The sequence below is a fragment of the Pelophylax lessonae genome (genome assembly GCF_965119305.1).
Source record: "Pelophylax lessonae genome assembly, chromosome: 2".
NCBI classification, from domain to species: domain Eukaryota; kingdom Metazoa; phylum Chordata; class Amphibia; order Anura; family Ranidae; genus Pelophylax; species Pelophylax lessonae.
In genome coordinates this window covers 53,674,659-53,691,390 of record NC_138769.1, presented here as the reverse complement: position 1 = coordinate 53,691,390, position 16,732 = coordinate 53,674,659, and the positions used below count along the sequence as shown (strand labels likewise).

The window sequence follows — 16,732 nt, the reverse complement described above, 5'->3', positions numbered from 1 at the left end:
TTTCTGTGTGTTTTTTTCTTCTCTGAGCATGCCCAGTCTTGCTCATCTGATTTTTGTCTGCCGAAATCTGTACTGACTGACGAACAATCGGCCGTTCTGTTGACGGCCAACAAAAATTTTATAGCCTGCACACCAGATTTTGTCGCAGTCGGTTGTCGGAAGCATCATACTAACAAGCCGATCGGACATTGGCCAAAAATTCACGGCCAACAATCGTTGCGTGTGTACGAGGCTTTAGAGTAACTTTACCAGGAACTTAAGAACAACCATAGAAGTATATCATTATCATTAAATACTTAAACACTATCATTTCCAAAAGAAACAACTTATGACCAAAATGAGGGATGATCATGTCTCATTATTTATATTTCATCATAGTCATCCTCTGCTGCTAGAGTAGTTTTCTTACATATACATTGACATACCTTTATGTCCATCCACAGAAAAAGAAAAATACTTGGGTTATTATGGGGAAAATTATGTTCACCGGTGCAGCCATTAAAGGAATCCAAATTGTACCTGGGTGTAATTTATTGCAAGCCCAACATTTCTCATATCCTGACTTTTGTGCATACACACATTTAAACTGTAGAAGCAACATTTCATCAGTAAAAGATGCGTCCATTGATCTCAAATCTCTGGCCTGTCTCAATATATGTGGTGCATGATCTGGACAGAAAGACAGTTCTTGTGGGTGGAACCAGCATATGGAACTAATCCATACTATAGAGAAAAGTGTCACTGAGATTATTGTAATCAGTCCAAAGTTCTTGTAGGCATAGTCTGGATGAAGCAATATCTTCTTGGCCCAATGGGTGGGGCCAGTCTGAAGCTTACTTGATGCGTATATCCAGGAATGTGAATCTGCTGTTAACACTGCCATTCTGGTCACTGTTGTTGGTTCTCCATAAGGGGGTCTATTGACTTGTGCAGGGCTTTCACTACCACTCTGTCTCCTGGTTGAAATGGGTGTGTCTGTTCCTGTTAAGGTAAAGGAAAGGTGACCGATACATCACCGTAGATGCTGCTCAATACACTTATTAAATTTACCAGATATTCCTCTTGTATCAATTTCAGATCACCAGTCATTAGGACTATGGGTTGTCTGGTCCAGGGGGTGGGGAATGGCCTGCCCATAAAAATGTCAATGGTTGACAATTTGGTAGTTTTGTTTGGGGTCATTCTAATTTCAGCAAGAACTTCAAGGCGGTAACTCCCATTTTACATGCGTACCTCCCATGACCTTTCTCTGTTTGTATGTAATTGTCTGGTTCATCTGTTCAATGACCCCTGAACTTTGGGGGTGATATAGAATCTAAAACTTCCATTCTATGGCCATCAGTTTAACCATCTGCTGAGTAACTGTTGGAACGAAAGCTAGTCCTTTGTCTAAGACCAACACTAACCAGGCATCCCCATCTTGGGATGATTTTCTTACAAAGGATCTTGGCAACTGTTTTGGTGTCTTCCTTGTTTGTTTCAAATGCCTCTTGACATTTACTAAATGTATGCACTATTACTAATAATGCATACTTGCATAGGGAGTTTGAAACAAGACACTAGTCCATCCAGTCCAACCTATGATGAGTGTGTGTTTATGTCAATAGTAAATTGTATACCCCTGTATGTTGTGGTCATTAAGGTGCCCACCACCAGAATCTTTACTTACCCTTAGCCTCGCTCCCGTCCTCACTGGAGGAGTTCTTCCCCTAGCAGCTAGGGGCTTCGCTCTGCTCCAGCAATGCTGGTCCTTGACTGGTTTCGTCACGCAACAGGGTGTATTTATTGGGATGTTCCAGCCCAGGACCGGCCTCCTTGACTCTTTCCTCTCTACCCTTCCTGTCACCCAACTACTCTGCTCTGATACCTGCACCCTTGTATCACCGCCTGCCTATGTGCTGGGCCCTGCCGGGTACGTTCTCAGCTCTACTTAAGTATGGAGATTCTTCTCAGTGTTTCCATTTTTCTTCCCTAGATTCAGAACCTGAGCTTCCAGGGAAGTAATGTGCTTACATTTTGTGCAGCTGTATTCGGCCTCGATCGGCTAATCGAGGAACGCATACATGCTACAAGATGTGCACCGAGTCGCATCTCCACACCCACTAGGCAATGTACCCACTAATCTAATGGAGATTGGGAATTTAACTCTGTCCGATTTGCCTGCTTACTAGCTTCTTCAGCACACAGTTACTCCTCAGTCACACACAGATACTCATCAGTATTCAACACTACATAGTCACTACACTCAGGTTCTCTCAATACTCAGGTATTCCCTTACTCAGGTATTCACACTACTCAAGTACTCTGCAGCACTCTGCCGCACTCAGCAGTACTTAGTAACTTACAGTACTCTGTTACTCAAGCTACACCTTCCTCAACCAGTGTCCCCACTACACTCCGTCAGCTTGTCACAGTCAGTCAATGTTCTCTATTAGTTGTGCCTTCCCTGTACTGTCAGTCAGCCTGTCTCTCCTTGCTCTGCTTGCGTCACACTCGCACACACTCCCCCTCCGGTATGTAGATGCACTCACCCGCCGCCTCTCCCAGTCAGCCTCTGTTACCTCTCGGTTGCGCTTTGCCTCAGCTCCTCTGTCAGTCTTCCAGCTCAGTGGAGTGACGCTGCCCCAGTCTCTCCCACTCCTCCGGATTTACCACGCCGCCACTGCCCTGTGTCCCCGGGAACCCGGCCTCTCTCTGTCTCGGGGTGGGGGGGGGGGGGTCACAGTTGGCAGCTCCCTCACTCCTCACACACGTTCAGTTGACACGCTCAAATGACACTGAACTCTGTGCCTTTTCCAGCAACGCAACCACCTACTGCTATTGCAGCACTTTTACTCCTTTGTCCTTTAGGCATGTGAGTAAAATCATTCTGGAGTTCATGAAATGGACCTCATGGGGGTGGTAAATGTTTACGCTTATTGTGTCTTGGTCCTTGTATGTTGTTCCTAACACATATCATGTACCTGCTCAGCTGTCCTTATCCTACTTTCCAGATTTTTTTTAATACAAAACCTTTTCTTTATTTCCTGCAAAGTAATTGCCCTGCCTCTATGACCAATACCATGGGTCTGAGTTATTCTTTTTGGGGCACTATGTTCCGGTAACCCTACTACCCCTCTTTTTGTCATAAGACTATTTTGGTCTGGTGACATCCCTTTCTCCTTCCAGAATTCTACATCCTCCTGTAAAATGGTCATTTGTAACTCTCTCAAAAGGATGTCTTCAGGAAGGGATGGTGGTACCATGAGTGTCATCGAATCAAGTGGGGCAGTATCCGCCAAGAGCAGTTGGGGCGGCTTCTTTAGCCACTTGTTCTGCCAATAAATTGCCTCTTGCAATATGATCGTCAGCATTTAATGACCTGACCTTTGCATTTGTTCACTGTCACTTGAACAGGCTAATGGGATAACGTCTAGTGAATCAGTGATTAAATCTCCATGAGATATATTTTTTAACACATATAATACATGTGTGATGTGTTTGACTGTGTCATGTCCTTGGGTTATTGTCATTGCTGCCTCCACAGCCAATGCAAACATGGCCAGTGCCCTTTAAACAAGCTGGCATTCCCTGTACGGAGAGAGGATCTACTCTGGAAAAGAAAGCAGTTGGTCTCATGTTTTCTCTATGTCCCTGGTCTATGATAACTGCCATGGTTTTACAAATTGTCCCTAACATACTCCAAAGAAATTTTGTATGATCCGATAAGCCCAGACTGGGAGCCGAAACTAAGCTTCCCTTTAAGGTCTTGTAAGCATGTATCAGCTTGGGGTTCCATTGTATGAGATTGTGTGCTTCGACCTTTGTACATTGATGTAAGATGTTTTCATAGTACAAGAATTCAGGTATCCTTTGCCTACAGTAATTGACCATGCCTAGAAAGGAAAGCATATCCATCATGGTGTAGGGGTGACGCGTTTCACCGGCCTATCACCGCCACTTTCCTCAGAGCTGGGAGGGAACTCTCAGTGGTCGCTCTAAATAGGCTTCTTAATTGCTCTTCAACAGGTTAATTAAGGGAACAGCTATTCCTGCAATTCCTCTAAGTGCGCACCAGACGTCCTCAGAGCACAGAGCCCTCCCTAACTACAATCAGTGGAACACATATATAAATTAAAATAGGAAAAGAAAGTGGTGCAATCGTCTGAGACTACTAAGGGTAAAAGACAAAATTCTAATAGAGTTACTATAATACACAGTACATCCCTAGAAAGTTCTAAGACAGGCAAAACCAAGAAATAATGTTGAAGTATGAAAGATTCAGCCTAACTACATAGTAGTTGGGCTGCACAACAAGAAGTCATTGACATTGGGGCAACACTGAACAAAGAGGAGGGTGACCAGCCTTTAAGGGATGCACAGAGTTGAGTACACCTCAGGTGAATCATTATAGTCTTGTGGAATTGATTCCCTTTAAACATGAAGGCCAGTAGTAGTTGTGTCTCCTCGTCCCCGGCACAGAAAAAAAAAGCATTTGTTAAATCAATGACTGCATGGTACTGTGTGTCATGAGGATTCAAAGTCATTACTGAGGGTTTGTCAGGGAACTTTGGGTGCAGTGGGCACTATGAGGCTGTTCATGGCTCGAAGGTCTTGTGTAAACCTGTATGGGCCATCCGGTTTCTTAACTGGATTAGAGTGTGTGTCGTATGGTGACCCTACAGGGCAGATAATACCAAGTTCCAAAAACTTGGCTATCGTTGGGCGATTACCATCAGTTTTCTCCTTACTCAGGGGTTATTGCTTTTGAAAAACTGGTTGCATATGGCTTCAGCATGGCTTTGTACGGTGTACAGGGTATGTATCCAGCATCTAATTTGTCCTCTTCCCTCACCTCCTTTTGGACTCCAGCTAATTCCTTCATTATAGTGTCCTGCCTTAATAAAAATGGTGAGGCTAGGAGCACTCCTTCCTCATTCTGCCTCTACAGATGTTCCCTGTCGACTAGGTCCAAGAGCAGAGGCTTATACAGGGGCTTGTGCATGAGCTCTATGTACCCTGGTTACCGCCTGTGCCATTGCAGTCAAATCATCCTCAGGTAATGCACTAAGCTCTGGTATAGAGGGATATACAGTTGCATATAATCGGGCAGGGAAGGTGGAACAGTGGGAAGCTTTTATACTGCTTATTGGCTGCTTTTTTATAATAAGGTTCCCTTTTCAACCAGTTTTTCCCCACATTCTCTCATACAGTATATGACATATCTCACACAGGATCTAGTCCATACCATGGAAAAGCATCCCAAGGGTCAACCTTGTAAATATCTGACATATGACATACAAATTCTTTGGGGGTCCCATTTGCATGACCATTGTAGGGATCTGGTTTTGATTTCTGAGGTCTCTTAAAGCGCTATTTTTTACTCCTTTTCAGCTGCTTAGCTTGCAGGGTTTTTTTTCTCTTACCCTGGGAATTGCCCATCCTACAGAGGCAATATAGCAGCTAAATGTTAACTTTAAGAATTACACTTGAAGTGACACAATCACCGCGAGGAAGAGGCTGTACGACGCTCACCTAGATTTTCTGACAAATCCTCTCAGCCTCCTTACCGGAGTTGTTACTTTAGTATATAGAAAGATGATCTGCACACCAGTAGTAGCTCTTACATTTTTTTTTTCCAAGGAAGTTTTGGGTTTTCAAATATAACAAGTGACAAGCATTAATATGAGTTGCTGTCGCAGCCGCCATAACAAAATAGGTTACATATTAGAAGCCTGGTTTGAACGTGTGGTAGACCTAACTCGAACTGAGAGGTTTATAACATAGTTGTCGAGTCAGATATATAGGACTATAGATAATAAAAAGCAGCGCCCAAATTGATCATATAAACATATGACAGTCTTTAGTATAATGATGAATAATAGTGGGTCCCAAAGTTCCTATGGAATCATGCAGAAAGACAAGATCCAAAACATCCCAACACCCGCCGTGTGGAATAGTGAAAGGGAAAGCACACACGGTGGTAATGACAAACTGCTTACCAGATTTTCTGACCCTCCTTTCACAGAGTGGTCAGAAATAGCCAAGGCAAACACCGTTGATGGTAAATGCAGCAGACCCCTTAGATATTCTTCCACATAAACTGACTCCAACACTTGGTGGGCAGGCAGATGAATGGGTACACAGTATAGATGCAGAGCAGCCTGAATGTTCCTCTCTCGTAGCAAACTGCCACCTCAAAGTAATAAATAGGCTGATAGTGTAGTATGTTAAAGCAGATGAAAAATTATTAAAGTATTGCACTTACATGTAAACAAGAGCATATATGCAGAGTAATACAGAGATACGGCCGCGGCATCAGCGTGCTAACTGTCCCGACTTCTGGTCCGCCTGATGTGTATCGTCACAAATGACGTCATCAGAGGCGTGGAGATATATAGGACTCACTGTGAGTCTATTCGTCTTAGGGATGTTACTCCTTAATTAGGAGGGAGGGGGTAACTGCTAAGTTGAAGCTTAATCTGTAGGGCATTTCTAAGAAAAAAGGACAGGGGGGCTAGAGGTGGTGCCGGTTTGAGGTAAAGTTGAGAGCATGTCATGAAGTGTAAGAGTAGAAACGGAGGAAAGAAGAGAGATAGAAAAGGCGATAGATTTATGTATGTGAGGGGCAGGATGCCTATATGCGACCATCCTCTCCCCTTTAGAGAGTTTTTTCGCTAAAGTCATGAAACCGGATTACATATCCTGTTGGTATTGATATGATTCCATGAAAGTCATCCTGCCAGCCCAGGTTTTGAATAATTTAGTTGGGGTGTTAGCCTAATGGATACGTTTTTCCATTTCTCTCTTAAAATCTTAACCTTTATTTAAAAACCTCAGTATGCAACCACAGATAAGATCAGTTGGCGCGTTTAAGCCTATAAGGCTTTAGTCATTATTGTTACTTAAGTATGCACTTCCCTTGTTATTCATTTATTACCACAATATCCTTCACACTGCCACTCGCATTCGACAATCTCAGGTCATTGGCTTTCACTTCGCTGAGATATTGAGGCATTTAGAACTGCAGCAATACACATACACAATTACAACATACAAAAATCAACAATACGTCTTAACGTCTATATTTGCAAGATCTCAGTTGGAGAGGATTGAACTTATAATAATTTGTAGCCTAGGCAATTAGTTTCCCTTATCTGGGCAGCTCCTTGCCCCTTGACCCTTGCTCCCAAAGCAGGGATTTGTGTCTTACCCTTGCCACCAACGCACTGGTTCGTTCAAGGATGTGTCCCACAACAAGCATCAAGAAACAAAAAATCACTTACGGCTGCGGTAGGCCGCATCCCAACTTCTGACACCAAGACTGTAAGGTTTAATTTTAGTCAGGATTCCACTTGCTCTCCCATCCAGCCTGGGAGCTTACACGGGTAACTGGGAACAGATCTGAACAACAAAGCTAAATAATATTCCAGATATATTCAAAGCTTTATTTCCAGTATACAAACTTTCACGTGAAAGCAAGTGGGCAGGTATAATAAGGCATCTATAACTAGTAAAAATATTACACCTTGACAAAAGGCGTATACATTTTAGCATATTCATAGGTCATTAAAATCTTCTACAACACTAGTGATTCGTTTTAACTTTCCAGTGAGAAATGATGCCATTATCTTAAGCTAGGAAACAAAGTTTGTATTTGTATTATCTTAAGCTAGTTGTATTCCCACACTACTATGTCCAGCTTTTTCAACTTCATTACATTTGTCAAGGACATACGCTCAAGCAGAACAGAGAGGCTGGAAAAGAGACAGAGCAAAACCGAGAAACGTAAAGCGTAAAGCCCCGTACACACGTACTGATCGTCACCCGAACGATCGGCCGTCTTTTGTGCAGGGCTGTCGTGTCTGTTGAAAACTGCAAAAGACTGCACATGAATTTTGTCGGCCAACAACAGCCGACTGCAGAAGTGATGTCATGTGATGGTTAACTTTCCTTGTCTTTTTTCTTTTCTGAGCATGCCCAGTCTTGCTAATCTGCTGTCTGTCGGCCGAAATCTGTACTGACTGGCAAACAATCGGCCGTTCTGGTGTTGGCCAACAAAAATTTTAATGCCTGCACGACAGATTCTGTTCGGCCGGAAATGCGCTGTCGGCTGTCGGAAGCATCATACTAACAAGCCTACAATCGGCCGATCGGTTGACGGCCGAATATTTACGGCCGACAATCGGTACGTGTGTACGGGGCTTTACTCTACCAGGGGCTTATGAGCAAACATAGAAGCTTAATGGGTAACTCTATCACTCCTCTCCCTCAGTTTCCCTCTTTCACTCTGCTAAAGTGACCCCAGTGCTGACGGAGAGGGGCAGAGGTGCAGGCACATGACATCCTCCTTCTCAACCAGTGACATCATTGGTTGTTAGGACGCTGGCAGCTGGCCATGGTTGTAATGCTGCACAATGATAACCTTGTGGCTTTATGCAGCAAAAAGACAGACAAGCTTGATCCACCCACTGGCGTGTTCACAATTTTTGGGACATTTTTAGGCATTTGGCCAATGCACCACAGGGTGATTGAAAAGGCTGCTATAAATCCTTTATATGGGCAATAAAGAAAACTCCCCACAAGCTCGGTCTATAGGCTCAAATGCAGAATTGGAGCAGCGAACAGTGACTGCGTATCCCCTTGCAACCAATTGATTGCTTTTATTCATTTTCCAACCTGCAGTGATGAAATGTTAGATGGAACCTGGTTGTTATGGATAATGGTCTGTTTTCTCCAGATTTCATAATTGGGCCATGTAGTATTTTTTGTTTTAGTTGTAAGTTGTATAAGTTGTTAAAATGGTCTCTAGTTAAAAGGATGTTAGACTTGCAGATGTTAAAGAAATAAAACAACAACAATAATGCTAATCTCAAAAGTAATTCTCAGTCATATCTTTGTTACAGAAAGGCTTTGTCTGATGGAAAGAAAGCAATTATACTTAAAAACAACTGGCCAAAGGTAAGTGTAATTGTTCAATTTGTTGACTGATACCTGTGTAAGTATTTTTTCTCTTTCGTTCATTGACGGACACAGCTCCTGATCTTCTTAACCATTGGGTTCTACTGCCCCCTACAGGGGTAGGACACTAGGCAGAAAAAAAAAGTCTGGCTACGCCTATGGGCAGTCCCAGGGGGTATACTCCCTCTCTCTGCTATAGGTACTCAGTTTTTTTTTTTTTTTCTGCCTAGTCAGGAGTAAGGACCTAGTTCCTTGCTGGGATCTCTGGTCTTGGCAATTTTTTCTTTTTAGATGGGATTTTTTTCTCCTGTTTTTTTCTCCTGTGAGATCTACAATCAACTGCCGGACTGGGCGACGGGCTGGATAACCTTGATCCGGTGGTCACCCCAGTCTTGCCAGCGAGCACGTGCAGACCTCAGCTCCGCGCTAGGTTGGCCACAACATAGCCCCACCAGACAAGGGCTGGCGTACGAGTAAACGCCTCGCGAGGTTGCATACGACCGGGTCTCGCCCGAGTTGCAGTATTCCTCCTGGCCGACAGCCCGCCATTTTAATGGAGGGTAGGTTCTGTAGGGAGCAATGCCCGCCTGGTTCCTGGTATGGTAAGTGACTGTTCCCCCCCTCTCCCCCCTGGAGGGAATTGGATGGAAGTGGGCCTCTCCATGGGATGGTCGGACCCCTGGGTTCATCTTCTTCCCATTGGGCACCCCCCTCATTTGTCCGGTGGTCCCTGTGTGCCATATCACCCCCCACACCCTCCCTCCTTTACTGATGCTGGGGTTGTGGGGTGGCCTGATCCACCACATGGTACTGGGGCAGGGGGGGTGCGCCACTGGCGACGTGGTAATCGGCTGTGGAGGGGGGACTGTACCTGGTGGGGGCTCCTGCCAGGGGCTCCCCTTCTTGCCTATCCCATTTTCTGAGGCCTAGGCATCCCTCCTGGGTCCCTGGGAGCCTTGTGGTGCCGCCATTTTCTTGAAGCCTTTGCGCCTAATGCATGGCGGCCATGTTTGTGTAGTCCGGCGGCCAGTTTTTTTTCAAGGGTCAGGTGTCGGCCTTAGCGGTCTTCTTTCAACAGTCCTTGGCCGCATGCTCCTTGGTGCATACTTTTCTTCAGAGAGTTAGGCCCTTGACACCTCCAGTATGGTCTCTGATGCTTCCTTTAGACCTCAATTTGGTGCTCTCAGTCCTCCAGAAGCCTTCTTTTGAGAATCTTCGGGAGATTCCCCTGCTTATACTGTCCCCGACGGTGGCCTTTTTTTGGTTTCACCTCTGCGCGCAGGGTGTCGGCATTGAAGAAGTTATCCTGTTGTTTACCTTACCTTACTTGGTGGTTCACAGTGATAAGGTGGTTCTTTGCTCCTGTCTGTCGTTCCTTCCTCATGTTGATTCTGATTTTCATTTGAATGAAGACAATGTGTTGCCTTCCCTGTGTCCCAGGCCAAAACATCCGAAGGAAATTGCTTTGTATGCCTTGTATGTGGTCCAGGCAATTATGGTGTACCTGGCAGCTACGAGTCTTTTAAAAAATCAGACTCCCTATATGTGCTTACAGGTGGGCCTCGGAAAAGGGTTGTCTACTTCCTCTGTGACCTCTTCTAGATGGATCAGACAGATGGTGATTTAGGCCTATTCCATCAAGGGTCGGGTTCCTCCTTTCTATTTCAAGGCGCACTCTACTCGGGCCTCCTGCTCCTTCCATCATCCGGTGTCAGTGACGCAGGTTTGCAAGGTGGCCACTTAGTCGGTGCACACTTTCACTAAGTTCTATAAAGTGGATGTGTTGACATCTGCGGATGCTTTCTCTGATGTTAATTGACAGACACAGCACCCACCACTCTGTGGAGTTGTAATTTTTCTGACACTGCTTGTAACAACACTGAGTACCTGTAGCAGAGAGGGAGTATACCCCCTGGGACTGTCCATAGGCGTAGCCAGGCTTTTTTTTTCTGCCTAGTGTCCTCCTCCTGTAGGGGGCAGTATAACCCAATGGTTAAGATCAGGAGCTGTGTTCATAAATGAACATCAGAGAAATGGAGTTTACAGTAAGCCAAAAATCCTTTTTTTTTTTTTTTACTCTTTTTCCAAATCTTGGAAACAAAATTACATATGAAAAATTGATTGTTGCATAGAATATATACAATAAGTAGATTGTGACAGAGCAAAAGCAGAGTCTCAATAAATAAAACAAATTAGAATTTACATTAAATTCAAAAGCTGCGTTTTTTGCATGTCAATAAACCTGAGCTCTAGGCAGTTCAGCACATCAATAGATCCGCCTTTTAAACTGGAGATGGTTTAATCCACATTTGTAAGGGAATTTTGCAGAAACAAGACCATCGTGTCCTAAAAATTGATTTGCTGCATGTGATTACAATCCTATATATTTTTGTTTATGATCCCTATTTAGTTTTTTTAAATAGTCCCTAGTACTGCTTTCTGTTTCTACCATAATAAAAACAAATTCTTTGTAATGCAATTGATGATTACTTTTTTTGCAGTCGAATAATGGCCTCCAATTAAAGTGACATTAAAGTAAAATTTTTCTTCTTTTTTATTAAAACAATCATGTTATACTTGCTCTGTGGAATGGTTTTGCACAGAGCAGCCCCAATTCTCTCCTCCTGGGGTTTCCTGCTGGCGATGCAGGCTCCTCCTTTTCGGCAAGTTTCCCCATGGAAAGCCGCATTCCATGGTGGCACCCATGCGGGCTCGCTCCCTAGCCGTCCGGTCTATTGACACAGAGCGGGTGGCTCGGCCTGCTCGCTCTTTATAGCCTTTGATTGACAGCAGCTGGAGCCAGTGGCTCCCACTGCTATCAGTCTACTCAAGGAGGAGGGAAACGGCGGGGAGAGCTGCTACTCTCATGCACATCACTGGATTGGGCTCAGGAAAGTATAAGGGAAGGCTGGGGGGGGGGGGAGAATCTGCAGCACAAAAGGTTTTGCACCTTAATACGAAGAATGCATTAAGGTGAAAAACCTTAAGGCTTTAGAACCACTTAAAAATAAAAAAAAATCAGTTTTCTTGAACATGCTAGAAAAGTCCACTTAATGCAGCTTACTGTGATGGGGTGGCAACAATGCTGCAATGCTTCTGAGTTCAGGACAGATTTGCCAGAGCTGTGCCTGCTAGCATGACAGTGGGATCAAAAATGCTCCAGGGGGAGTGACTGTCAGCCTCGTCGGTGCAGATTCACAAGCCTGTCAGCAACTTACCTGCACACTGCTTTCTGGATTTTAGCACTGTCTTTGCTGAAACCCACCCACTGTGAGCTGCAGTGTCTGCGAAGGGTAATAAGTGAGACAAACTATGAGCTGTGGTGTCTGCCAGGGGAAACATGTGAGACAGAAATAAGAGGATCGGGCTCAGCCAGGGAAGGTGAAGGAAGTTTGTTTGTTTATTTTGAGGTTTCAGTATCACATAGTACCTGGATTTGTTATAGACTGTCATACAATAACCTTTAGTTGTAATTTTAATTTCATATTCTTTTCATATATAATATATGTAGAGCTCTGTTACTAATGTGTGTGTGTGTGTGTGTGTGTGTGTGTGTGTATATGTATATATATATATATATATAATGTACACCCCTCACATTTTTGTAAATAATTTATTATATCTTTTCATGTGACAACACTGAAGAAATGACACTTTGCTACAATGTAAAGTAGTGAGTGTAAAGCTTGTATAACAGTGTAAATTTGCTGTCCCCTCAAAATAACTCAACACACAGCCATTAATGTCTAAACCGCTGGCAACAAAAGTGAGTACACCCCCAAGCGATAATGACCAAATTGGGCCCAATTAGCCATTTTCCCTCCCTGGTGTCATGTGACTCATTAGTGTTACAAGGTCTCAGGTGTAAATGGGGGGAGCAGGTGTGTTTAATTTGGTGTTATCGCTCTCACTCTCTTACTGGTCACTGGAAGTTCAACATGGCACCTCATGGCAAAGAACTCTGAGGATCTGAAAAAAAGAATTAATGCTCTACATAAAGATGGCCGAGGCTATAAGAAGATTGTCAAGACCCTGAAACAGCTGCAGCACCTTGGCCAAGACCATACAGTGGTTTACCAGGACAGGTTCCACTAAGAACAAGCCTCGCCATGGTCAACCAAAGATGTTGAAGATTATCGTCCAATCCAGAGGTTGTCTTTGAAAATAGACGTATGAGTACTACCAGCATTGCTGCAGAGGTTGAATGGGGTGGGGGATCAGCCTGTCAGTGCTCAGACCATATGCCACACACTGCATTAAATTGGTCTGCATGGCTGTCTTCCCAGAAGGAAGCCTCTTCTAAAGATGATGCACAAGAAAGCCTGCAAACAGTTTTGCTGAAGACAAGCAGACTAAGGACATGGATTACTGGAACCATGTACTGTGGTCTCAAGAGAGCAAGATACTCTTGACACCATCTGAACCAAATAAGTTTGTGTGGCAGCAACCAGGTGGGGAGTACAAAGACATTTGTGTCTTGCCTACAAGTCAAGCATGGTGGTGGGAGTGTCATGGTCTGGGGCTGCATGAGTGCTGCCGGCACTGGGGAGCTACCGTTCATTGAGGGAACCATGAATGCCAACATGTACTGTGACATACTGAAGCAGAGCACGATCCCCTCCCTTCGGAGACTGGGCCACAGGGCAGTATTCCAACATAACCACCCCAAACACACCTCCAAGACGACCTGCTTTGTTAAAGAAGCTGAGGGTAAAGGTGATGGACTGTCCAAGCATGTTTCCAGACCTAAACCCTATTGAGCATCTGTGGGCTATCCTCAAACAGAAGGAGGAGGAGCACAAGGTCTTGAACAACCACCAGCTGTGATGTCATCATGGAGGAGTGGAAGAGAACTCCAGTGGCAACCAGTGAAGCTCTGGTGAACTCAATGCCCAAAAGGGTTAAGGCAGTACTGGAAAATAAGTGGCCACACAAAATATTGACACTTTGGGCATAATTTGGACACTTTCACTTAGGGGTATACTCACTTTTGTTGCCAGTGGTTTAGACATTAATGGCGGTGTGTTGAGATATTTTGTGGGAACAGCAAATTTACACTGTTATACAAGCTGTACACTCACTACTTTACATTGTAGCAAAGTGTCATTTCTTCAGTGTTGTCACATGAAAAGATATAATATATTTACAAAAATGTGAGGCGTGTACTCACGTTTGTGAGATACTGTGTGTGTGTAATACATACATATATATATATATATATATATATATATATAGATATATATATAGATATATATATATATATATATATATATATATATATATATATATATATATATATATATATATATATATATATGGCACCCTCCTAGTTAGGCGCTAGTCAGAGTGAGTCGTTTTGGCTCTGTCTGCTTATCAGAAGAGCAGCAGGCAAAACATATGTGCTTATCAGGGAGCAGGATTTGTAGTCAGGTCTACTCGGTGTGCCCAGTGTGTATTCATTTGGTCTCAGGGACTGTCCCCAGCTGATCCAATGGGGAGGCACGTTGAATGCTGGAGGAAACCTGACCAATGGTACACAGGCTTTTGGTACTGTCCCAGTGGGTTGGCACAGACAGTGGTGCATTATGGGACAGGGTATAAAAAGCCATGGGCACATGAGGTAGAGGTCTTTGGGCAGGAAGCCAGGTCCCAGAAGGAGGGTGACGGCTGCCTCCTCTTCTGCAGCAGTTGGTGGTGGTCACAAGCAGTCAGACTGGTGTACCAGGGGCATGAGACTGAACCCAGAGGTCCAGAAGAAGCTGACTACAGGAGTTGGGGCACAGCAGAATCTGGAAAAAACATTTTGTGAGTACAGAGGAACTTGCTCAGGGGTCTGCTGAGGAAGGGGACCACTCCGGACTGTAGAGTCAGTGGATGGGTGTCAGCTAGCCCAGAGAGAGAAAGGGGGTACTAGGGGGAGTACCCTGAAGATAAATAATATAGAAACACTTACCTCATCTTCATTCAAGTGGCAGGATGAAGTAGCAGCCTTGCCGCATTCTACAGCTAGAAGTCCTCAGCATTGTGAATAGTTAACAGTTGGAGTATCCTACTCATCCCTTCTCCCATCCCTATTTAAATAAAACCACAAACATCCCCTGGACTGATCATTTACTAAGCCAAGAACTTAGTGTTACGTTTCTGCAAGCAGTGGCTACGGGTAACCCAGGGGAATCCCAAAAGTGTAATATTCAGCAGTCCTCCAGGGGGCAGTGCTACTATATATGTTGACTAGAATAAGATGCATTTTTGAGAAACCTAAAAAACAGCATTTGTGTTCAAATAGTTGGCATAGCATTGTGTCCACAGCTGGGGAGTTGGAACATTTTTAAAGCAGGCAACAGATTATACAATTTTCTTTCCTTCCGCCATGGGAGAAAGGAATGAAAATTGCTTGATTACCCCATTAACACAGTTAGTGTCAATAGGGGAATCCCTCCCGTAGCACTATTGTGTTCTGCTGGCAGGGAGCCTTCCCCGCTGACAGAAAACCATGATCAGTGTTGCGGGCTGGTTGCACAAGTCAATTGATAGCTCTACTTGTCTACATTTAGGGTGCCAATACATAGATCGAAATTTGGCCAGTCCATGCTGAACCTGCTGAATTTCAATCCATGTATGGCCATCTTAACCATTATCCTATTTGTGTGTGAAGGCTGTGATATGATAATGTTCCTTTTCTCAAAACTACAAATTCAGTTTTTAGTTTTCTTTATTTTTATTTTTTTCTGTTTTCGAATTGCTAACGTTTTGTGTTTACTTTTTTTTTTTTTTTTTTCTCGACCAGGGTCATTACAGGTTTTGTGAAGCCCTGTTTGCTCTTGGAGAAATGGAGTGGGCAATTGCATCCAATGAGAAAGCACAGGAATTGTGCAGTGACTCCCAGGAAGGTATCAAAGACTTGATCCAACAACACAGCAAGTTTAAAAAACTGATGAAAGAGTCAGCAGGTAGAGGATTTTTTTTTTTTTTAAGTATATTTACTCTGACCTTCACTAAATGGCAGACCGTGTTCTACACCCAGACTGGGTGATACTCCTGTTTGGACTTTCAGCCTTTTGCAGCATAAGATCCTTCCTGAGCTTCAGTCATTGGTTGCTGGGACCGCCAGTGTTTTGGCAACCAATGGGACCTCACATGTGTGCCTCACTCTCTGCTGCACGCTTCTCGCAGCTCCTGTGGCATATTTGTCAGGAAGACTTGGCACTTCGATGGGCTCTACCAATCTATAGGTGTACTCTGATGAGGACATCTGATCAATAGGTGTACTCTGATGGGGGCAACTGATATAGGGCATATACTAATGGGGGAAACGCATATAGGGGATATACTAATAGGGGGCATGCAGAGGTGGGCAAATCATAACAGGGTGCGCGCTGATGGGTGCGACAGATATGAGGGTACTCTGGGGTTCCTGTTTTATGGGGGCATCTAATGTGATGAGTTATGCTGAAATGGGCAGAAACAGATGGTCATAGCACAAACATAAGATTCTTAGTTTGGCTGAAAGAACATTTTAGCAACCGGATCTCCTTGCAGTATAATACCCCTGGTACAGAGGAATTTTTTAATAATAGTTATCTTGTAAAAGGGCCAGTCTACCCAAAAGCCTACAGCTTCCTTTTTGTGTTCAGTAGCAAGATCTCCCTGTTATAATTAGTTTTATTCTGTTCCTGTTCACCTTGCAGTTTTAGGTGTTCACTGTCCACCTTTTATACCCAAGCTCCTCCTGTTACATTTTCTGGGTAGATTGCAAAATTTACAAATCCGTATGTCTTCAAATTGATGATTT

The 16,732-nt window shown here is 44.0% G+C and overlaps 1 protein-coding gene across 2 annotated transcripts in view; it reads left to right on the top strand.

Moving 5' to 3' along the window:
• TTC3 (tetratricopeptide repeat domain 3) overlaps nt 1–16,732 on the top strand; it is a 456,491-nt gene that overhangs the window by 285,105 nt on the left and 154,654 nt on the right. For both annotated transcript variants that reach the window (XM_082245196.1, XM_082245195.1), the window contains 2 exons: nt 8,886–8,940; nt 15,728–15,890. In XM_082245196.1, the coding sequence (XP_082101322.1) occupies nt 8,886–8,940; nt 15,728–15,890 (218 nt within the window). The remainder of the gene's footprint in view (nt 1–8,885; nt 8,941–15,727; nt 15,891–16,732) is intronic.